This window comes from Mus musculus, chromosome 9 (genome assembly GCF_000001635.26).
Source record: "Mus musculus strain C57BL/6J chromosome 9, GRCm38.p6 C57BL/6J".
Lineage (NCBI taxonomy): Eukaryota > Metazoa > Chordata > Mammalia > Rodentia > Muridae > Mus > Mus musculus.
The window spans coordinates 66,087,616-66,104,247 of NC_000075.6; the positions used below are offsets into that span (position 1 = coordinate 66,087,616).

Genomic DNA, 16,632 nt, shown 5'->3' on the forward strand with positions numbered 1-16,632 from the left:
GAGGGATAAAGCAGCCAGTCTTTATACAGGAACGGAACAGCTCTTTGGATGAGGTGCCTTCCCTTTGTGTGGTGCTGGGGACTGGACCCACATCCTTCACATGCTAAGCGAGTACATGCCCAGATGCTAATGAGCAACCTCCCTCCAGCCTGAGTCCCTGTTTTGATAGGAAGAAAAGGAGGATTAGAACATGTAATAGGCCAGAGAGCTCTTCAGGCCTAGGGAAGCAGGGGCGAAAGGCTAGGTTAGCCTCTTTTATAGAACAGGCTTTAGAGTCGTAAGTCTGTCTTGACGCTACTTCCTACAGGAGTAGGAACAAGGCTCAGGCAGACTGAGATGCTCTGAGCAGAGAGCTGAGGCAGGTAGTGAAGAAACTCCAGTTGCACAGGAAGGCAGCACAGGCCTTCAGTGCCTGTGGAGGGAAACCTACTAGAGCCAGCAGCTTCTTGGTTAGGAGTCTAGACCTTCCCAACTGCTTTCCAGCAGAGAGCAAAAAGTGCTACCATGCCCAGTCCTGTGACATGATTTTCAAATATTTTATTACATAATCTTTCATGGCACCATCAGGAGTAACAGAAAACGTTATTCCCAGTTCCTAAACCACATCCTGAAAAATATACATTTGTATTTATATATTTATATCAACACTCCACCCCAACCTATAATTCCACCACCTATTGTAGGTCTTTTGCTTAAAGCAGGAAACTATTCTCTTAGGTAAGAAAATATACGTGGAAGCTAAATGAAATGTTGGTTAGAGTAACTGGGAACAGTTTGTCTGTGGGGCAGAGTGGAAGGGCTAAGTCCAGCCAAGGCAGGGGCATCAGTTAGGGTCCATCGAGGAAGAAGGACAGTGTATAAAAAGGCAGCGTCACGAAGGTAGGCTCTGGTGTCCTTGGTCCCTCAGGAGATGGCCTTTGCCTCAGGAAGGAAGGCTTCCCAGTATTTTGCCAGCTGCAAAGAAGTGAGGAGACAGTAAGCAAGTGCCCCACCTAGTGGCAGAGCAGAGCCTGAGCTAGCCCGGGAGGGAGGCAAGTTCAGTGTGGGGCACCACAGCCACCCAAGAGGAAGGTGTGTGGGGCAGATGCAGAAGCCACATTCTTCCTCCTCCCTCTGGACTTAAGGAGGCATCAGTTTCTGTCCCAAGTTCAAAGGCAGTCTCAGTTTACACCTCACAATGGCCCATTGTTCCACAGATTGGTTAGCGCCTCAGAAACCAGAGGGGAAGCCGGTACCACAGGGTGGGCACTCAGGGTAAGGCAGTGAAAGAGGAGATGAAGGTCCCTGAAAATAAACTGTAGACTGAGGGCAGCAGTGGGAGGAGAGACGGCTCACTGGGTAAAGAGGTCAACAGAGTTCCCCTGACTGAGGTGGAGCACGAAAGCCTGTTTTCAGTTATCAACGACAGCAGAGCCTCCCCCATCAGAACCAAAGTCCCATATAGACAGCTGTCATTTGGGGCAGGAAATGAGGGGCCAGAGCTGTGCACATTACATACATACCTGCTGCTGGGAATGTAGGAGTGTCTCCAGGTACTTCATCACGTGGTTTTTGAAATCCTTGGACTTCTCTTTCTGTAAGAGACAGGATTCTACGCTGACCTCCCAGTCAGTGGTTCCTTCCCGTTTTGGGATGGTGGTGTTTACTGCTGACCAAGGCCAAGCACACACTTGGGAAGTAGAGTCAGTAACTTTAACAGTGACAGTTTCTGGCCAAACAGTCTCTGCCAAAGCTCTGCAAGCTTTCTCTGCGGGCAAGGAGAGTGGTGGGGGGGAAAGGACACATAGCAGCTCCTGGCTTTGCTTTGTGTGTCATCGCGTTGGTACAGCAGTAAATGTAAGATAGCCACCATGCCTCAGAAACCAGAGAGCAGATACACAGGTGCACACAGAACACATGGTTTCTAGCTCACCTCAAATCGTGTCACTTCCTTTCGGACAACTGTGGAAATCCTTTCAAAGTCCCTTTCATACTGAGTCACCCGAGATTCCCACTAGGAAGAGGAAAGAGAGGCTCACTTAAGGTCTGGATGGAGCTCAGCAGCACAGTGCTCCAGTGTGAGAGTCTGGGTTTGAGTTCAGTACCACAGATCCAAAGGGCGGGCGTGTGAGGTGCGCAGTGTCATTTAATGTCATGGTGCAATTCTACAGGAGACCTCACTGGGTCCTAACATCTTTCTGCCCCTTTGGGGAGGATGAGATACCTAAGAGTATGGTATGGAACTGCATACCATAGCCCAGCAGGCAACGGGAAACGATGGCCATGTGTCTCTGGCCAAGCTTAGCCTTTGAGAAAACTCTAGCACCATAGCAGACTCTGATTCGGGAACTCAAAGATACAGCACAAGCCACAAAACCCCTTAATTTATGTCTTTCCTAGACAGGCATGTCTGAATCACTTAGGTAGCTTCTCAAAGATTCATGTAAGGAGTTAGAGTCTTAACATTTTTTTTTAACTTTTACTTATTTTATTTATATGAGTACACTGTAGCTGTCTTCAGACACACCAGAAGAGGGCATCAGATCCCATTACAGATGGTTGTAAGCCACCATATGATTGCTGGGAGTTAAACTCAGGACCTCTGGAAGAGCAGTCAGTGCTCTTGACCACTGAGCCATCTCTCCAGCCCAAAGAGCTAGTTACCCCAGGGATTAAGAGCACTGGCTACTCTTCCTGGGGATCCAAGTTCAAATCCCAGCCCCCACACAGTGGCTCACAAGTTCCTAGGTATTCAATACCCTCTTCTGGCCTTCTCAGGTCCCATGGTACACAGACATGCAGGCAAAACACCCATAAACATGAAAATAAAATCATTTAAAAATAAAAAAGACTGGAGGAGAGCCAGCCTCAAGGCTGCCCTGAAGTCATCCCCATAGGCCTACCCAGGAGCCCTGGCCCTTCAATTAGCTCTCTTGCCTATTCTGGGCTCCTAAGCATCTGGTCACTGGGCTAGCTTTGGTGGGAAACTCACCTCTGTGATCTCATCCTTAGCCTGCTGCAGTTTGTCAGGCTTGTTGGCCCACAGCAGCCGTGCCTCAGACTCCCGCTTCTTCTGCAGCGTGGCTTGAGCATCCTGCCAGCGCTGCCATGTCTTCATGCGCTGGTCGAAGGCAGCCTATGGGGGAGGGCAGTTGGGAGGAGCACAGCCAGCTCTTCAGCAGTCCTGGCTGGCTCTGCCTTAGAAGGAGGATCCCCCAGCAGCTGTGCCAGGGAAGCACTGAGCAAGGGCAGCCTCTGCAGCCACTGTTAGCTGAGGCATTTAATGTCTAAAAGCACAAGCTTGGGTCAGGCCCTCTTCAAGCTTCCAGTGAATGGGCCAGCGCCATGCGACTCCAGGCCAGGGCTGGGTGACTGGAGCACAGAGGGTGGCCTGATGCCAAAACCTGACACTAATAAGGTTTCCAAACTGCCTACCTCAACCAAGTCAGACCAAGAGTCTACACTTTCCTGAGTCTGCCACGTGTGAGGAGCTATGAATACCGTGGGAGTGGAGCACATGGTCCCACTCTCAGGGAAAGCCTTCAACGTATTAGCGATTACAGTAGCCGCTTACACATATGCAGAGTACTAGGAAAACAAGCAGGCACCAAAACTTAATTGACCTTGCTCAGCTCTGCAGGCTCTAAGTCTACAGCAAGGATGCAGCCTTTTAAACTGATGCAAACAACAGGCCTGGTAACAGAATTTGTTTTCCTTTTGAGACAAGGTCTCAGGTAGGCCAGGCAGGCCTGATCTCATTGTAGAGCTGAGGATGACCGTGAACTCCTGAACCTCTTGCCCCAGTCTCTCAAGTGCTGGCATTACCGGCATAAGTCACCATGCTGACAGCTTAAGGAGACTTTACATAAACACTTAAAATGGCCACAACCTACTTACTGCCTTCACCTCACCCACACACTCACTCACCTGCTCTAGGCTCTCCAAAGGTCATTACTGGCTTCCTGTTTCTAGTCTTGGAACAGAAGCAGCGCTGTTAGAAGACAATTGCTGGCCAGGCCACCTGCACTCTACAGACTTCAAAGGCAGTCCACAGCAAGGTGGGGGGAAGCCTTGTGGCCCTGTTTATTTGCTCCCCATTCCCTGCAAAGATTCCCTGGATGTGTGCCAGGCTTCCTCAGCACAGCCCAGGCCATAGCACAGCTCCTAGTGAAGGCAGAGTGCAAGGCCACTGAACGTTGCTTCCTCCAGCCCTGCTGCTACTCTGCTGCTGCTTCTGTTCCTCAAGACAGGCTTCACTACGTATCCACTGAACTCACTATGTAGCATATGCTGGCCTAGATTTTCCCATGATCCTCTTGCTGTAGCCTCCCAGCTGCTGGGATTACAGGCATGTGTTTCCATTCCTTAGTACCTTAATGTCAAAAGTTCAGGAACAGGGTTGACTCCTTATCTAAACAGGCTTAAACCTATCCCACTGGGTTAACAGGGCTTCAGGGAAGGACACAAAAGAAACCTTTGCTCATTTCTTCATTCCCACTGCTCACTCATGACATGAGGAGGCCCACACGGGTTCTCTGAGAAGAGACCTGCTCACAGCTCTCTGCTCTCAGGTTTCTCTAGCCCATGGAGAACAAGGCTTAGCCCTGTTCACAAAGGCTCACCCTGTCTACAATCACTTCCAAAAGCTGTGCTCTCTAGGGAACCCCTGCCTCCCAAAACAATGCTCTTCACAGAAAGCTTTTCCCAGACAGAGCCCTTCCCTTCTCCATGGCTTTTTAACCTAGAAGTCTAACTGGTTCTAAGAACCCTCCGTATCAGGCTTGATTTCTTATCTCTCTGGAATCAGCAGGACAAGGAACAGCTCTCAGGCTACATTTAACAGCTGTGACTGCACGGGAAGTGAGAACCCAGGGGGCAGCTCAGCTCTCCACACAGCACAGAAGCTCCACAGTGGGAGATGCGCTGGGGATGAGGAGTAGGGGGAGGCTCATGCATCCTGATACCGTGCAGAATCAGGTCCTTACAGTGCAAGTGCCAGGTTCCTCTTGGTTTCTCCCTTTATCATGGAGGCCATGCAAGAGCTAATAATACTGCCCAGTAAAGCTTCTTTAACTGGTAAGAGAGCTTGGAAACAGACCACCCTGGTCACCAGGAGACCCGAGGTATGTGACCTGAGGGGCAGCGTGCAGTGTTGCTACCAGTGTGGTTAGCACAGCACAAGGAGGGAGGGCCCTGGTGAAAGCTCTCTCAGCACACTCCTCCATGCAACACCAAGCCAGTTCTGTGTCATTACCTGACTACTCACACTGGAAAGACAAGTGGAAGCCAGCAAGAGCTCTTATCAGGGCAAAGACCAAAGGACTGCAGAGTCACTGCTCCAGGGGCCAAGCAGCAGTCTGTAATAAGCCTTGCTTGGAGAAAGGTGCACAGAGAATACTGTCTGTCCTCAACAATAATGAGCCAACTTGGAAATCCAAGAGTGGGCTGCTGTGAGCCTCAGAATAACTAGAGGTAACTAGCTAGTGTAAGTGGGTTGCTGGGTCTACAGGGTCCTTTTCTTAGGAAGTGAAGAGCAGAAGACAGCTGGGGGAAGGAAGGCTTACTCGGACAATGGCCAGGAGGCGAATATAGTCACTCAGGAGTTCAGCAAGGAGGAAGAAGTCATTGTTGGCCTGTTCCTGGTGGAGCTGCTCAATCTTTTCTTCCACCTCAGCCAGTTGGGAGAGCGCTCGAGAAAGTGCTGTGTTGTCCTCGGAGCTCCCAAGCATGGCTAGACTCTTGGCAAACAGGGCTGTGTTCAGCGCTAGTTCTGGAAGGAGGCAAAGACAGCAGAGGCTTCTGATCTCTCAGGAAAGGGGAAAGGCGCTCGAGCCCGCATAGCACAGCTTGTTGACTCTGGCCCCCACATATCTGACAACTAAGGGCTTTGCAAGCCAGGCTCCAAACTCAGAATGAAGGGTAAGAAACGGCCTCAGTTGGTCACAGGGTTGGGAGGGAGAAGCTCTTGCTGACTACACAGGACTAAGTCTGGCTGCCTCAAGGAAGACGCCCCAGCATTCTCCGAGAGTCAGCTGCTTGCTCAGGTCACCAGGCCAAGTAAAGGAGTGACTCTGGTATTTATCCTGGAGCTCATGAACTGTCACCTGTAAGTCACACACACAGACACACAGACACCACACACAAATGCTCCCACTTTCTACAGCAGAGCAAACTTTCTGTCTGGGGCCAGTCAGTGCCTTGGGCTCTGCAGGCCACACATTGTCTCTGCAGCATACTCTTCTTATAGCAACAGGGTGTAAGGCCAAATCTGTCCTTTCAGCCATGTCAGAGCTTGCCAGCTCTTACACTGGCTTCATCATGCTAATGGTCTTTTAGATTTCTTGCTAGCAGTAAGTATGTTTAAGTCACAGAAGGAAAGCATTCACATTTGGAAAATTCCACAAGTTCCCAATTAAGCAAAGCTCACTATAAAGGAGGGGGAAGAAAGAAGACAGAAGGCTTCTCTGCATCCATACCTTGCTAGTATGACCATGTAACAAAAGCATCAACGTGGATGTAAGCCCCCACCTCTCATCAAGAGAATCAGCGTGTACCCAGACAGGCTCCCGCCACCCACCGCCCACAGTGGTTGAAGTCATGTTTCTCGACAGGAGAGCAGGGCGTATCTTGCTTATCAGAACATCATGCAACAGGTGGGCTGACAATCTCCACTTGGATGGCTGAGAACAGCAAGCCTCGACTCTCCAGCCCACTGAGGACACGGGTTTCCGCCAGTGCAGGTGTGTGTCTGAGCGGCTGCTTACCTTTCCTATGGTTGACTAGAGTCTCCACCACAGCATGCAGCTTCCGTAGGCGCTGCTCCTCACACTCTACCTCCTGGAGTTTCTCCTCGAACCACTGGAAACACACAGCCCAGAGCTGGCTTGAGAAGTTCAACAAAGTGCAGGGAGCTGCCTTTCTTTAGCAGCTTTTACCAAGGGCTATTTTTTGTTTGTTTGTTTGTTTGTTTGTTTTATTCGAAAAGAAAGTAATCTCAGATATTTCAGGACTTCTCAGGGCTACTCACAATGTCTGATTCATTCATCTTGATGGTCATTTTGCTGACTGCATCTGTAGCTTTGTTGAACATCTTAAGGAGACCAGCGCCACTCAAAGCCTGCGTGCCCACAGCTCGAGGCAGCTACAAGATCAAGGCAGGATACATGTTATCTGCTGCCCTTTAGGTTCACAAGAATTAGTATCCACCATGGCATGCCCAAAACTTGTCAACAAGTCACTTGACTCTAGACTGCTGCATTCGAAGGCACTTACAGGAATCTAAGATTAGGAAATGAGAAGCAAACCCAAAACACCACATACTATTCACAAAAGGAAGCACAGAGAGTGCTCTGTGGTCAGGCCCATGTCAAGGCTGTATGCCTACCCAGGTGTGACCTACTTACCTTCCAAGCAATTCTTTACTTTTTTTTTTTGACATTAAAATTATTTTGTGTATATGCATGGGACACATAAAGAGATCAGAGGCCAACTCTGCCTTTACAAAGTAACTTTTCATCTAGCTCAGGTCATCAGGAATTCAGAACAAGGACCTTCCTTCCCCTGCAGAGGACTGCATTCCTTTGTTAAAGTTAAAGGCTCCTGCAGGGTGTGGTGGCACACACCTTTAATCCCAGCACAGCCAAGGCTAGAAGGCTTGGTAGACAGGCCAAATCTCAAAAAAATGAAAATAAAAAGGTCAAGGGTCACTGGGCAGTGGTGGCGCATGCCTTTAATCCCAGCACTTGGGAGGCAGAGGCAGGTGGATTTCTGAGTTCGAGGTCAGCCTGGTCTACAGAGTGAGTTCCAGGACAGCCAGGGCTACACAGAGAAACCCTGTCTCAAAAAACCAAAACCAAACCAAAACAAAAAGGTCAAGGGTCCCTGCACAGAAGGGGACTCACAGCTTTGAGAGTCTCTCCAGTGACTGGAAGTCTTAAGCACAGGAGCTATCTTAAGGGTCTTAGGTATTCAAAATGTCATGTAGTCCTTCTCAAGTTGAGACCATTTTGCTCCAAAGGGACATGTGACAATATCTGAAGATGATATGAGTTGTCCCATCTAGGGAGGGAGAGCTGCTAGCATCTAGTGGGCAGAGCCAAACATCTTTCAGCACAGCATAACCCCCACCCAAAGGATTACCCAGTCCAAAGGATTTCCAAAAACAAACCACCGCTCTAGGGTTACAGAGTAAGGAAGGATAGATTAGAAATATCCAGAAAGAAAGAAAGGACTCAAGGCTTTGACAGACCATTTTCAGTTAAAAAAAATCATTTTGGAGGAAAAAACCTCATTACAATAATCCCATTTTCATTACAGTAACAAAAACATAACAGCAGTCTTGCCACACGACTGACTTCATTCGAGTTTTCTAAGATACTATTTCCTGCAATCATGTGCCTTCTGCTTCAGGGAATACTTGCTATTTGATGCTTCTTTTCTTATACCCTTATTTCTTTACACTTTGTGTGAATGGTCAACATAAGGTGCTTGTTGTGTGGATATATTTTATCTAGTTCTTCAGTCCGTTAGTAGTAATTGGGGTGTCTTCAATTTTTCACAATCATGAATAGCCTATGCATCGTCTATTTAAAAAAAAAAAAAAAAAAAAAAGAAGTCTACTTCAATCAACCCTTTTGCTATATGGTGGGTCTGTGGTCTGGGGTAGCTATTTTTTAACTAATGCCCCTCAGCTTCCTAGCACAAAATACACACTCAGTTTGAACCAGTTAGTAACTTATGAAAGGCATGCCGAGACCCTGTCAAACAGAGCACTCTGCTCCACAAGACACCAGCAAGTCACCATTTGACCACTCATAGAGCTGCTTTCACTTGGAGCAGTGGAAATCCTGTTTTTGGGGTCACGCAAACTCACTGGCTACAGCATTTGAGAATTTGTCAAATGCACCAGTTCCATGTCTCAGGGTAGTGAGCGATGATGAAGTTGAGCTATGTGAAATACTAACCTCTTCTTTTTCCAGAAACTCCCTGACATCTGGGTCCTGTAACATGGTGGGATGATTCACAATTCTTTGAAGGTACCTAAAGGGAAAAATCATCAACTGGTTAGGACTCGGTTTCCCTGGTTTGTTTTGTTTTGTTTCAAGACAGGATGTCTCTGTGTAGCCCTGTCTGTCTTGGAACTCACTCTGTAGATCAGGCTGGCCTTGAACCCAGAGATCCACCAGAGTCTGCCTCCCAAGTGCTGGGATTAAAGGGGTGCACCATTACCACCCAGCTCTGGGTAGAACTCTGAAGGTTTGGGGTGTTGCCCAGTGCTAGCAGGGACTCATATCTTTTATTATGTAAAATGGCCTCAAATAAGGCACTTAAGCAAATCTCTGTAAGTATTTAAAATTTCATGTTCTTCACATTTTTTTTTAAGATTCATTTATTATTATATCTAAGTACACTGTAACTGTCTTCAGATGCACCAAAAGAGGGCGTCAGATCTCATTACAGATAGTTGTGAGCCACCATGTGGTTGCTGGGATTTGAACTCAGGACCTTCGGAAGAGCAGTCAATGCTCTTAACCACTGAGCCATCTCTCCAGCCCTCTTTACATTTCCAAAAGACAACTAACTGACTCATCAGAGAGAGATCCCAGAACCAATCACTACATTATTCAAGAAGGAAATATGACGTTCAGTGGGGATGAGGGGAGAAACAGGGCTTATGACCGAGTGGGAAGGAAGTGATAAAAAGGCAGGGGTGGCTGTAGTTCATCTCAGCTCATCTCCAGCAGAGAAGCACAGCAGCAGCTTCTTCCTATCTAGGGTGGCCAAGGGCAGCTGTCGGGCACCTACCTTTCCAAAGCAGCCCTCCGTTTCTCAAGAAACTCTGCGGAAGAAGAATCTTCCTTCCCAACCTTCACCTTTGTCATTCCTAGAGTAGAATTTAAGAAACAAAATAAGCAGAAATAGTAAAAACATACATCTAAGTTTTATAAAGAGCCATCTGAAGTAAGGACAGTTCTACACAGCATCATCTAAAGTCATGAGCAGGGGTGGACTCAGTCCTTGGACCAAGTCCTAATGAGTGCATATGCTGGGAGCTGGAAACTATGGGATTTAGAATGTATACACTAAAAGCACACTGGGTGTGGTGGCACAAGGAGATCTCTGTGAATTCAAGGTCAGCTTTCTACATAATGAGATCCTTTTTCAAAAGCAAGGGGTGTACGGAGTGTTTGCTCTGTGGTTATGAGTATTAGCTGCTCTTTCAGAGCACATAGGTCGGGTTTCTAGCACCCACACGGGGTTCACAACTCTTAGTTCTAAGGAATCTGGCAGCCTCTTCTGTCCTCCTCAGGCCCCCTTCACACACGTGGTGCACATACATATAAGCAAGTATACATATATACAAAGTTTAATAAAATCATAATAGAAAAAATGCTCTGAGATTCTGAGTACAGACTAACAATCACTTAATGGCAGTAAGAACGTTCCTCCCCTAATTCCCTAAGCAATTTCAATCTGGAAGGAAGAGCAATCATTAAGAGTCCTGAGACTGAGGGCACAGCTCAGTGGTAGTTTCTACCTAATATGCATGAGGCACTGTATTTAAATACCACCACCACCACCCACACATACACATACACACACTACTTTCTCTCTCCCAGATTGTGGTACATGCCTGTAATTCTAGCACTCACGAGTCTGTGGCAGAAAGAGAAGATGTAAGAATAGCCTGGCTACTTCTCTGATGCCCTGAGTATTATTAGAGACCATAGGCTTACCTATTAGGCTCTTCTCGGGTGGAGGAGGCACAATGAAACCATTCTGGGAGTGCTTCTCTGAAAGCTTCTCATAAAGACCCAGGAAGTCACTGAATCTTCTTTTCACTGCAAACTGCCTACTTCTGAACATCGGTAAGCTTGTCTTGGGGGTGGAAAACACAAGGCAATTTAATTCCAAATCCAGGATGAGTATCTATCCTTCTGACATCAAAGGAAACAGATTACCTCGCCCTTTAGACACCCAGTAAATAACTTTGTCCAAAACAGAGACTTTTTTTTTTTCAGCCTGGGAATCTAAGAAACCCTACTTAGAATAATAATTTTCCATGCATTAAAAAAAAAAAAGGATTATGTGACTTGGGGGGGCCGGGAATGGCTCAGTGGGTAAGAAGACTTGCTCTGTAAGCATAAGGGCCAGTCTTCAAACTTCAGTATCCACAGAAAAAGCTGGGTTGGGTTGGTGGTGATATACACCATAAATCCCAGCACTTGGGAAGAAGAGACAGTCAGATCTTTGAGTTCGAGGCCAAATTAAACCAAACCAAACCAAAATAAAACAAACAAACAAAAAAGCTGTGCAAGGCTGTACACGCCTGTACCTCAGCACTGGGAGGTGGAGGTGGAGACAGACAGGTAGATGCCCAGTGCCTTCTAACCAACTAGTGTTGCCAAAAAGGCAAGCTTCAGGTCCAATGAGAGCCCCTGTCTAAGTCAGTAAGACAGAGAGCTATAGAGTTAAGACACCCAATATCCTGTTGTACTTCCACATGGATACATGAATACACACACTTGCACACTCAAGTGTATATGAGGTTCTAAAGGCAACAAATAAAATTCAAATATAGTTTCATTCCTAGGTTAAGAACACTTACTCTAATTAAGCTAATATTGAATTCTAGTTAAAAGATACAATTTTATGGTTATCTGTAAGCCATTTGTTGTTAATTGACTTACTTTAGCTACTAGAATCAAAGCAGACAAACAAAACAAGAAACACTGAAGAATGCTTCTAAGATGATGAGGAAATCAGATGACATGTCTGTAGACAATAACCTCTAAAGTGCTATGGATTTTAGACTTCACAGGAGGGCCAAGGAGTAGTTGAGAGAAACACAATGAAGTCTTCTAGTTAAAAAAAAAAAAGAAAGAAAAGAAAAAAGAAAAAAGAAAAATAAACGCTTGGGTGATGGCTCAGTGGTAAAGAACACTGGCTGCTCTTCAGGACCTGGGTTCAATTCCCAGGTTCCACATAGTAGGTCACAGGCATCTGTAACTCCAGTCCCAGGAGATCCAACATACCCAACATACATATAAATATGTGTGTGTGTGTGTGTGTGTTACACATATATTGTACATGCATGCATCTTTTAATTAAAAAAAGCAGGAAAGCTAGGGAATATACTAGGAGACATAACTTTATATTCATATTTATATTTGCCAGATTGGCAAAACTTACAGAGGTTTGCTTTGCCAGGTACTGGCAAGGAAACAAATCCATGAAAACTTCTGGACAAACTTTTGTATAAATTGGTACAAAGACATTAAAAATAGTTTATATTCCTTGCATTTAATACTTCCTAGTTTCTTATATATCTAGAGAAACATGTCCATGGGGCACCACAGACATTAGAGAAGGAATGCACAGAGTTCAGTCATGAAAACTGGAAAGGCCTAGGGAAAACAGGTTGTACACTATGGCACGTTCGTGTAGCAGACTAACCATTGTTATTCCCAACAAGGAGAGGTCTGGGGAACCATGCGAAATAAAGGAACCACTATTTTCAGCAGATTATTTTTATGAAACTCAACACAAAACATCACATTTCTTAAAGATACACATGCAAAGACTGTTTATAAAGGAAATGGGATTACTCAGTGAGCAAGTGCCTGTGAGGGATGAAGCCGTGGCTATGACAACCAGGAAGGCAGAGCTGATGCAACCAATGGTGCTCATGGTACCCAATGGTAGTAGGCCCAGGGCTCTCTTTTACTAGGATGACAATATAGTATGTAATAAAAAAGGGCCAGATTCAAGGAATAAAAGTTATAGAAAGTATGGAAAAAAAGCCAGGTACAGTGGCAAATGCCTGAGATTCCTGTACTTGGGAGACTGAGGCAGACAGTCTGGCTTTGTGTCAGGGGCGGTGGCGCACACTTGTAATTCCAGTGCTAAAGAGGCTCAGGTGAACATATCATAAGTTTGAGACCAGCATGGGCTACACAGGGAGATCCTGTCTCCAACACCAACCAACCTCAAATCCCTCTGTTCTGAGGGTGCATATACATAGTTTTTGCTTCTTTGAAAAAGGGTCTCAACTAAGTACACCAGGCTGTTCTCCAACTCCTAGTCCTCCTGCTTCTGCCTCTGTAGGGCTGGGTTTACAGATGAAGGCCACCTTGTCTGGTCCAAGAACTGAAAAGCTGTAAACTGATAATTTCTCTTCATTTGAAACAATCCACTAAACTAGCCCCAGTCACGTACTTTTTAAGAGGGAGAGGGTAAAACTCAGATACGATGCACATCTTAAACCTTGCACACTTACACACTGAAGTACCAACTTTCTGGAAGAATATTGGGAGGCTTAGGCTGGTGTACCTAGTTAAGACTACAAAGGCAGGGGGGCCAGAGAGATGGCTCAGATGTTAAAAGCACCGGCTGCTTTTCCAAGGGATCTAGGCTCAATTCCTAGCACCCAAATGGCATGTTACAGTCATCTGATACATACTCTGGTTCCAAGTGGTTTTGGCACCCTCTTCTGCCTCTCTGATCAGTAGCATGCACACGGTGCACAGGGTAAACATGCAGGCAAAATATTCATACACATAAAATAAAATAAAATAAAATAAGAAAAGACTGACAAGGGAATGTAGACTTGCTATAGCTTGATAAATAGGAGGAGGTTACTGGAAAAGAAACAAAAAGAAACGCAGAAATAGTCTCCATGCAAGCCTTGGTGCGAGCAGTCAGGACACCCAAGGGGAGGGCGTAGGCAGTGCCACTGGGACTCACCTGTGTGGTGACTTTGTAGGCTACATAGGCATTCATACCATCCCCTGTGGGAGAATAAGAAACAAGAGGGAATTGTTCTTCCAACTAAAGAGAGGAAAGCTAATCCACTAACATTTGACTCGAGACCATACGCTACAGAAGCTACATTAGAGGGCCTGTTGCATTTCTGGGATCTATATGTAATCCTAAGATCCACTTTTTCCTGGGCCTCGGGGGTAGTGTGGCACACATGCCCCTACGGATGCTGGCTGGGCCCCAGTTTGAGTTAGACAAGAGAGTCAGTCCCCTGTTCCAAAGCCAGGCTCCATTTATACCCTCACAGAGCAGCACTGGGTACTGACAATTCATCACTTGTTACCACGCCAATATTTGGGCTGGTTACACACATCTGTCCAAAACTAAACAATTCTCTTGCTGTGTAAAGCAGGAGAAGGAAGCGACTGATGTAAAAGGAAACAAGTCGTTCTCCCCGAGGCTAGCTCCAGGCTTGGTCTGCTCTTTCAGAGGCCCCAGCACTGTGCTGCAGACACTGACCTCTCTGATCCGCATGCTCACACAGAGCAGAGGGCCTGGCAGGAAGACACTTGCGCTGCCTGATGTCACAAAAATCGCCCTTTCCTGGAGGAATACTTTTTATGAAAAAGCTATTGACTGTTAAATAATCTGGGATTCAAGCAACTGTTTTTCTCTGGGGCAGTGTCCTGACCTAGACCACTTAGGGAGATAAAGGCCCTATTGACTCCCCGAGCCTTGAAAAGACATATACTGGAACCCAGACAAAGCCCTAGTGCTGGACCATGGGGTTTAGTGTTGGTTCCCCCACCCGTTTCCCTGATTCCTCCTCTCATGAAACAGGAAAGCTCAGGTCAACAATTCCCAATTGTCTTTGCTTCTGATCTGATTCTGGGATGAGGGACCAGGGAGAAGGGCAGAAGTGGATCAGCAGGTCATACTTTGCAATATCACTTCACTGTGATGGGTGGAAATGCTTGCTTTTATTGGTAACTGCGAACACACAAAAAGGCTAGAAATTATACAGAAATAGGAGGCATACCCATCTCACCAACACCTACCAAAAAGTGTGTTGCAAAACAGGAACTACAAGCTAGTCTAAAAAAAATTACCTTTTATTGACTACCACCTTTATAATACTCTGAAACATTTACTAAGAATACTCACCAATACTAAGAATTTGTTTACCATGCATTAAAACCATGCATTAAAAACAATTTTTTTAATATGATGGAAATTTCTCTCACCATAGAATAGTCATGGTTGGTTACATAATTTAGTAGCCACAGGAAGAAAAACCTAAGTGTCCAAGTCCACTGAGCACAAGAGCCAAGCAGGGCCTTCGATACTCTGCAGCATCTCCAGACATTGTTCTAGCTAAGGCAGTGTGTGCAAAGAGAGGTACAGAAGCCTTGAAAGCTGCCTAGCCACAAAACAATCTGAAAATGCACAGATTCCCTAAATAACTTCCAAGTTGGCGATGGCATATGCAAATTGCCAAGATTCTAAAAAGAATACCCTGGTAAATGTGCAGTTCTAATTTATTTAGATGTGTGCTGGAATGAGACACGAATGTTGACTAAACAACCCACACAAACAGAACATGCTGTTACAAAGATCGGGTCCTGATTAGAAAAAATGTTTTAATTAGCTGGCTTCTTGGAATCAACGTGACTAAGAATATAGAACAAGGGGACGGAAGCTTAGCATTTAGAGTAATTTCTGTTCAAATCTGATTTGTGAGCTGTTTAAATTACTCTGTAAGTAGGGTCAGTTTTGCCCCTCTAGATAACATGGCTTTACTTAAAAACATTGTCTTCACAGATAAAATGAAGATATTAGGGTGTGTACTGGCTGGTTTTGTGTGTCAACTTGACACAAGCTGGAGTTATCACAGAGAAAGGAGCCTCCCTTGAGGAAATTGCCTTCATGAGATCCAGCTGTAAGGCATTTTCTCAATTAGTGATCAAGGATGGGAGGGCCCAGCCCATTGTAGGTGGTGCCCTCCCTGGGCTGTTAGTCTTGGGTTCTATAAGAAAGCAAGATGAGCAAGCCAGGGGAGGCAAGCCAGTAAGTAACATCCCTCCATGGCCTCTGCATCAGCTCCTGCTTCCTGACCTGCTTGAGTTCCAGTCCTGACCTCCCTTGGTAATGAAGAGCAATGTGGAAGTGTAAGCTGGATAAACCCTTTCCTCCCCAACTTGCTTCTTGGTCATGATGTTTGTGCAGGAATAGAAACCCTGACTGAGGCAGGGTGGATCAAGTACAACATAACTGTGTTCTCAAAATAAAAATAATAATAAAAAAATAGGGCAACTCGGACAGGATGGGATGACGATGTGGAGACTTAGAACAACATGGGACAGTGGTGACAAGGTACTGATTCGTCTTCAGGCCATGGCACATCTGACACAACTAGAAGGCAGAAGACAGGCAAGGACCTTCCCAATTTCAAAGGACCATGGCCATGCCCACACCATGATTTCAGGCTTTCTGATTCAGAACTGTGAGAAAAATCTCTGATTTTTGTTTTTGAGATAGGTTTTCATTCTGTAGCCAGGTAAGCCTCAAACTCATGGCACTCCTCCTGCCTCAGCATTCAAGAACAGGAAGGACAGGTATAACCTGCCATCCCTGACTTACTTCTATTGTCTTAAGTCTTTTAGTTTGTGGTTCTTTGCTACAGCAGCTCTAGGTAGCTAACAGCTTTAAAGAACTCCCTCTCCTGGTTCAAAAATCACAACAGTAAATATTCAAGCAATCAGTAGCATTTATAATTTGTATTATTCTACTAGGGATGTAGGCAGCTAAAATGAAGGTGTTAAGGAATAGTCACAGGCAAGAGACGCCTAGATATGTCACCCAAGACCCTGGTCCTACTTTTACATTGAACCA

General features: G+C 45.9%; 1 protein-coding gene across 1 annotated transcript in view; it reads right to left on the reverse strand.

Annotated features, from left to right (window-relative positions):
- Positions 1 to 511: 511 nt before the first annotated feature.
- Positions 512 to 16,632, reverse strand: part of Snx1 (sorting nexin 1) — a 36,760-nt gene continuing 20,639 nt past the window's right edge. Inside the window, exons 5-15 of the mRNA NM_019727.2 lie at positions 13,726 to 13,769; positions 10,716 to 10,857; positions 9,784 to 9,862; positions 8,943 to 9,018; positions 7,007 to 7,120; positions 6,744 to 6,837; positions 5,544 to 5,749; positions 2,972 to 3,115; positions 1,913 to 1,993; positions 1,503 to 1,574; positions 512 to 954 (exon numbers count right to left, since the gene is read on the reverse strand). Coding sequence (NP_062701.2) covers positions 904 to 954; positions 1,503 to 1,574; positions 1,913 to 1,993; positions 2,972 to 3,115; positions 5,544 to 5,749; positions 6,744 to 6,837; positions 7,007 to 7,120; positions 8,943 to 9,018; positions 9,784 to 9,862; positions 10,716 to 10,857; positions 13,726 to 13,769 — 1,103 coding nt within the window. The 3' untranslated portion in view covers positions 512 to 903. The remainder of the gene's footprint in view (positions 955 to 1,502; positions 1,575 to 1,912; positions 1,994 to 2,971; positions 3,116 to 5,543; positions 5,750 to 6,743; positions 6,838 to 7,006; positions 7,121 to 8,942; positions 9,019 to 9,783; positions 9,863 to 10,715; positions 10,858 to 13,725; positions 13,770 to 16,632) is intronic.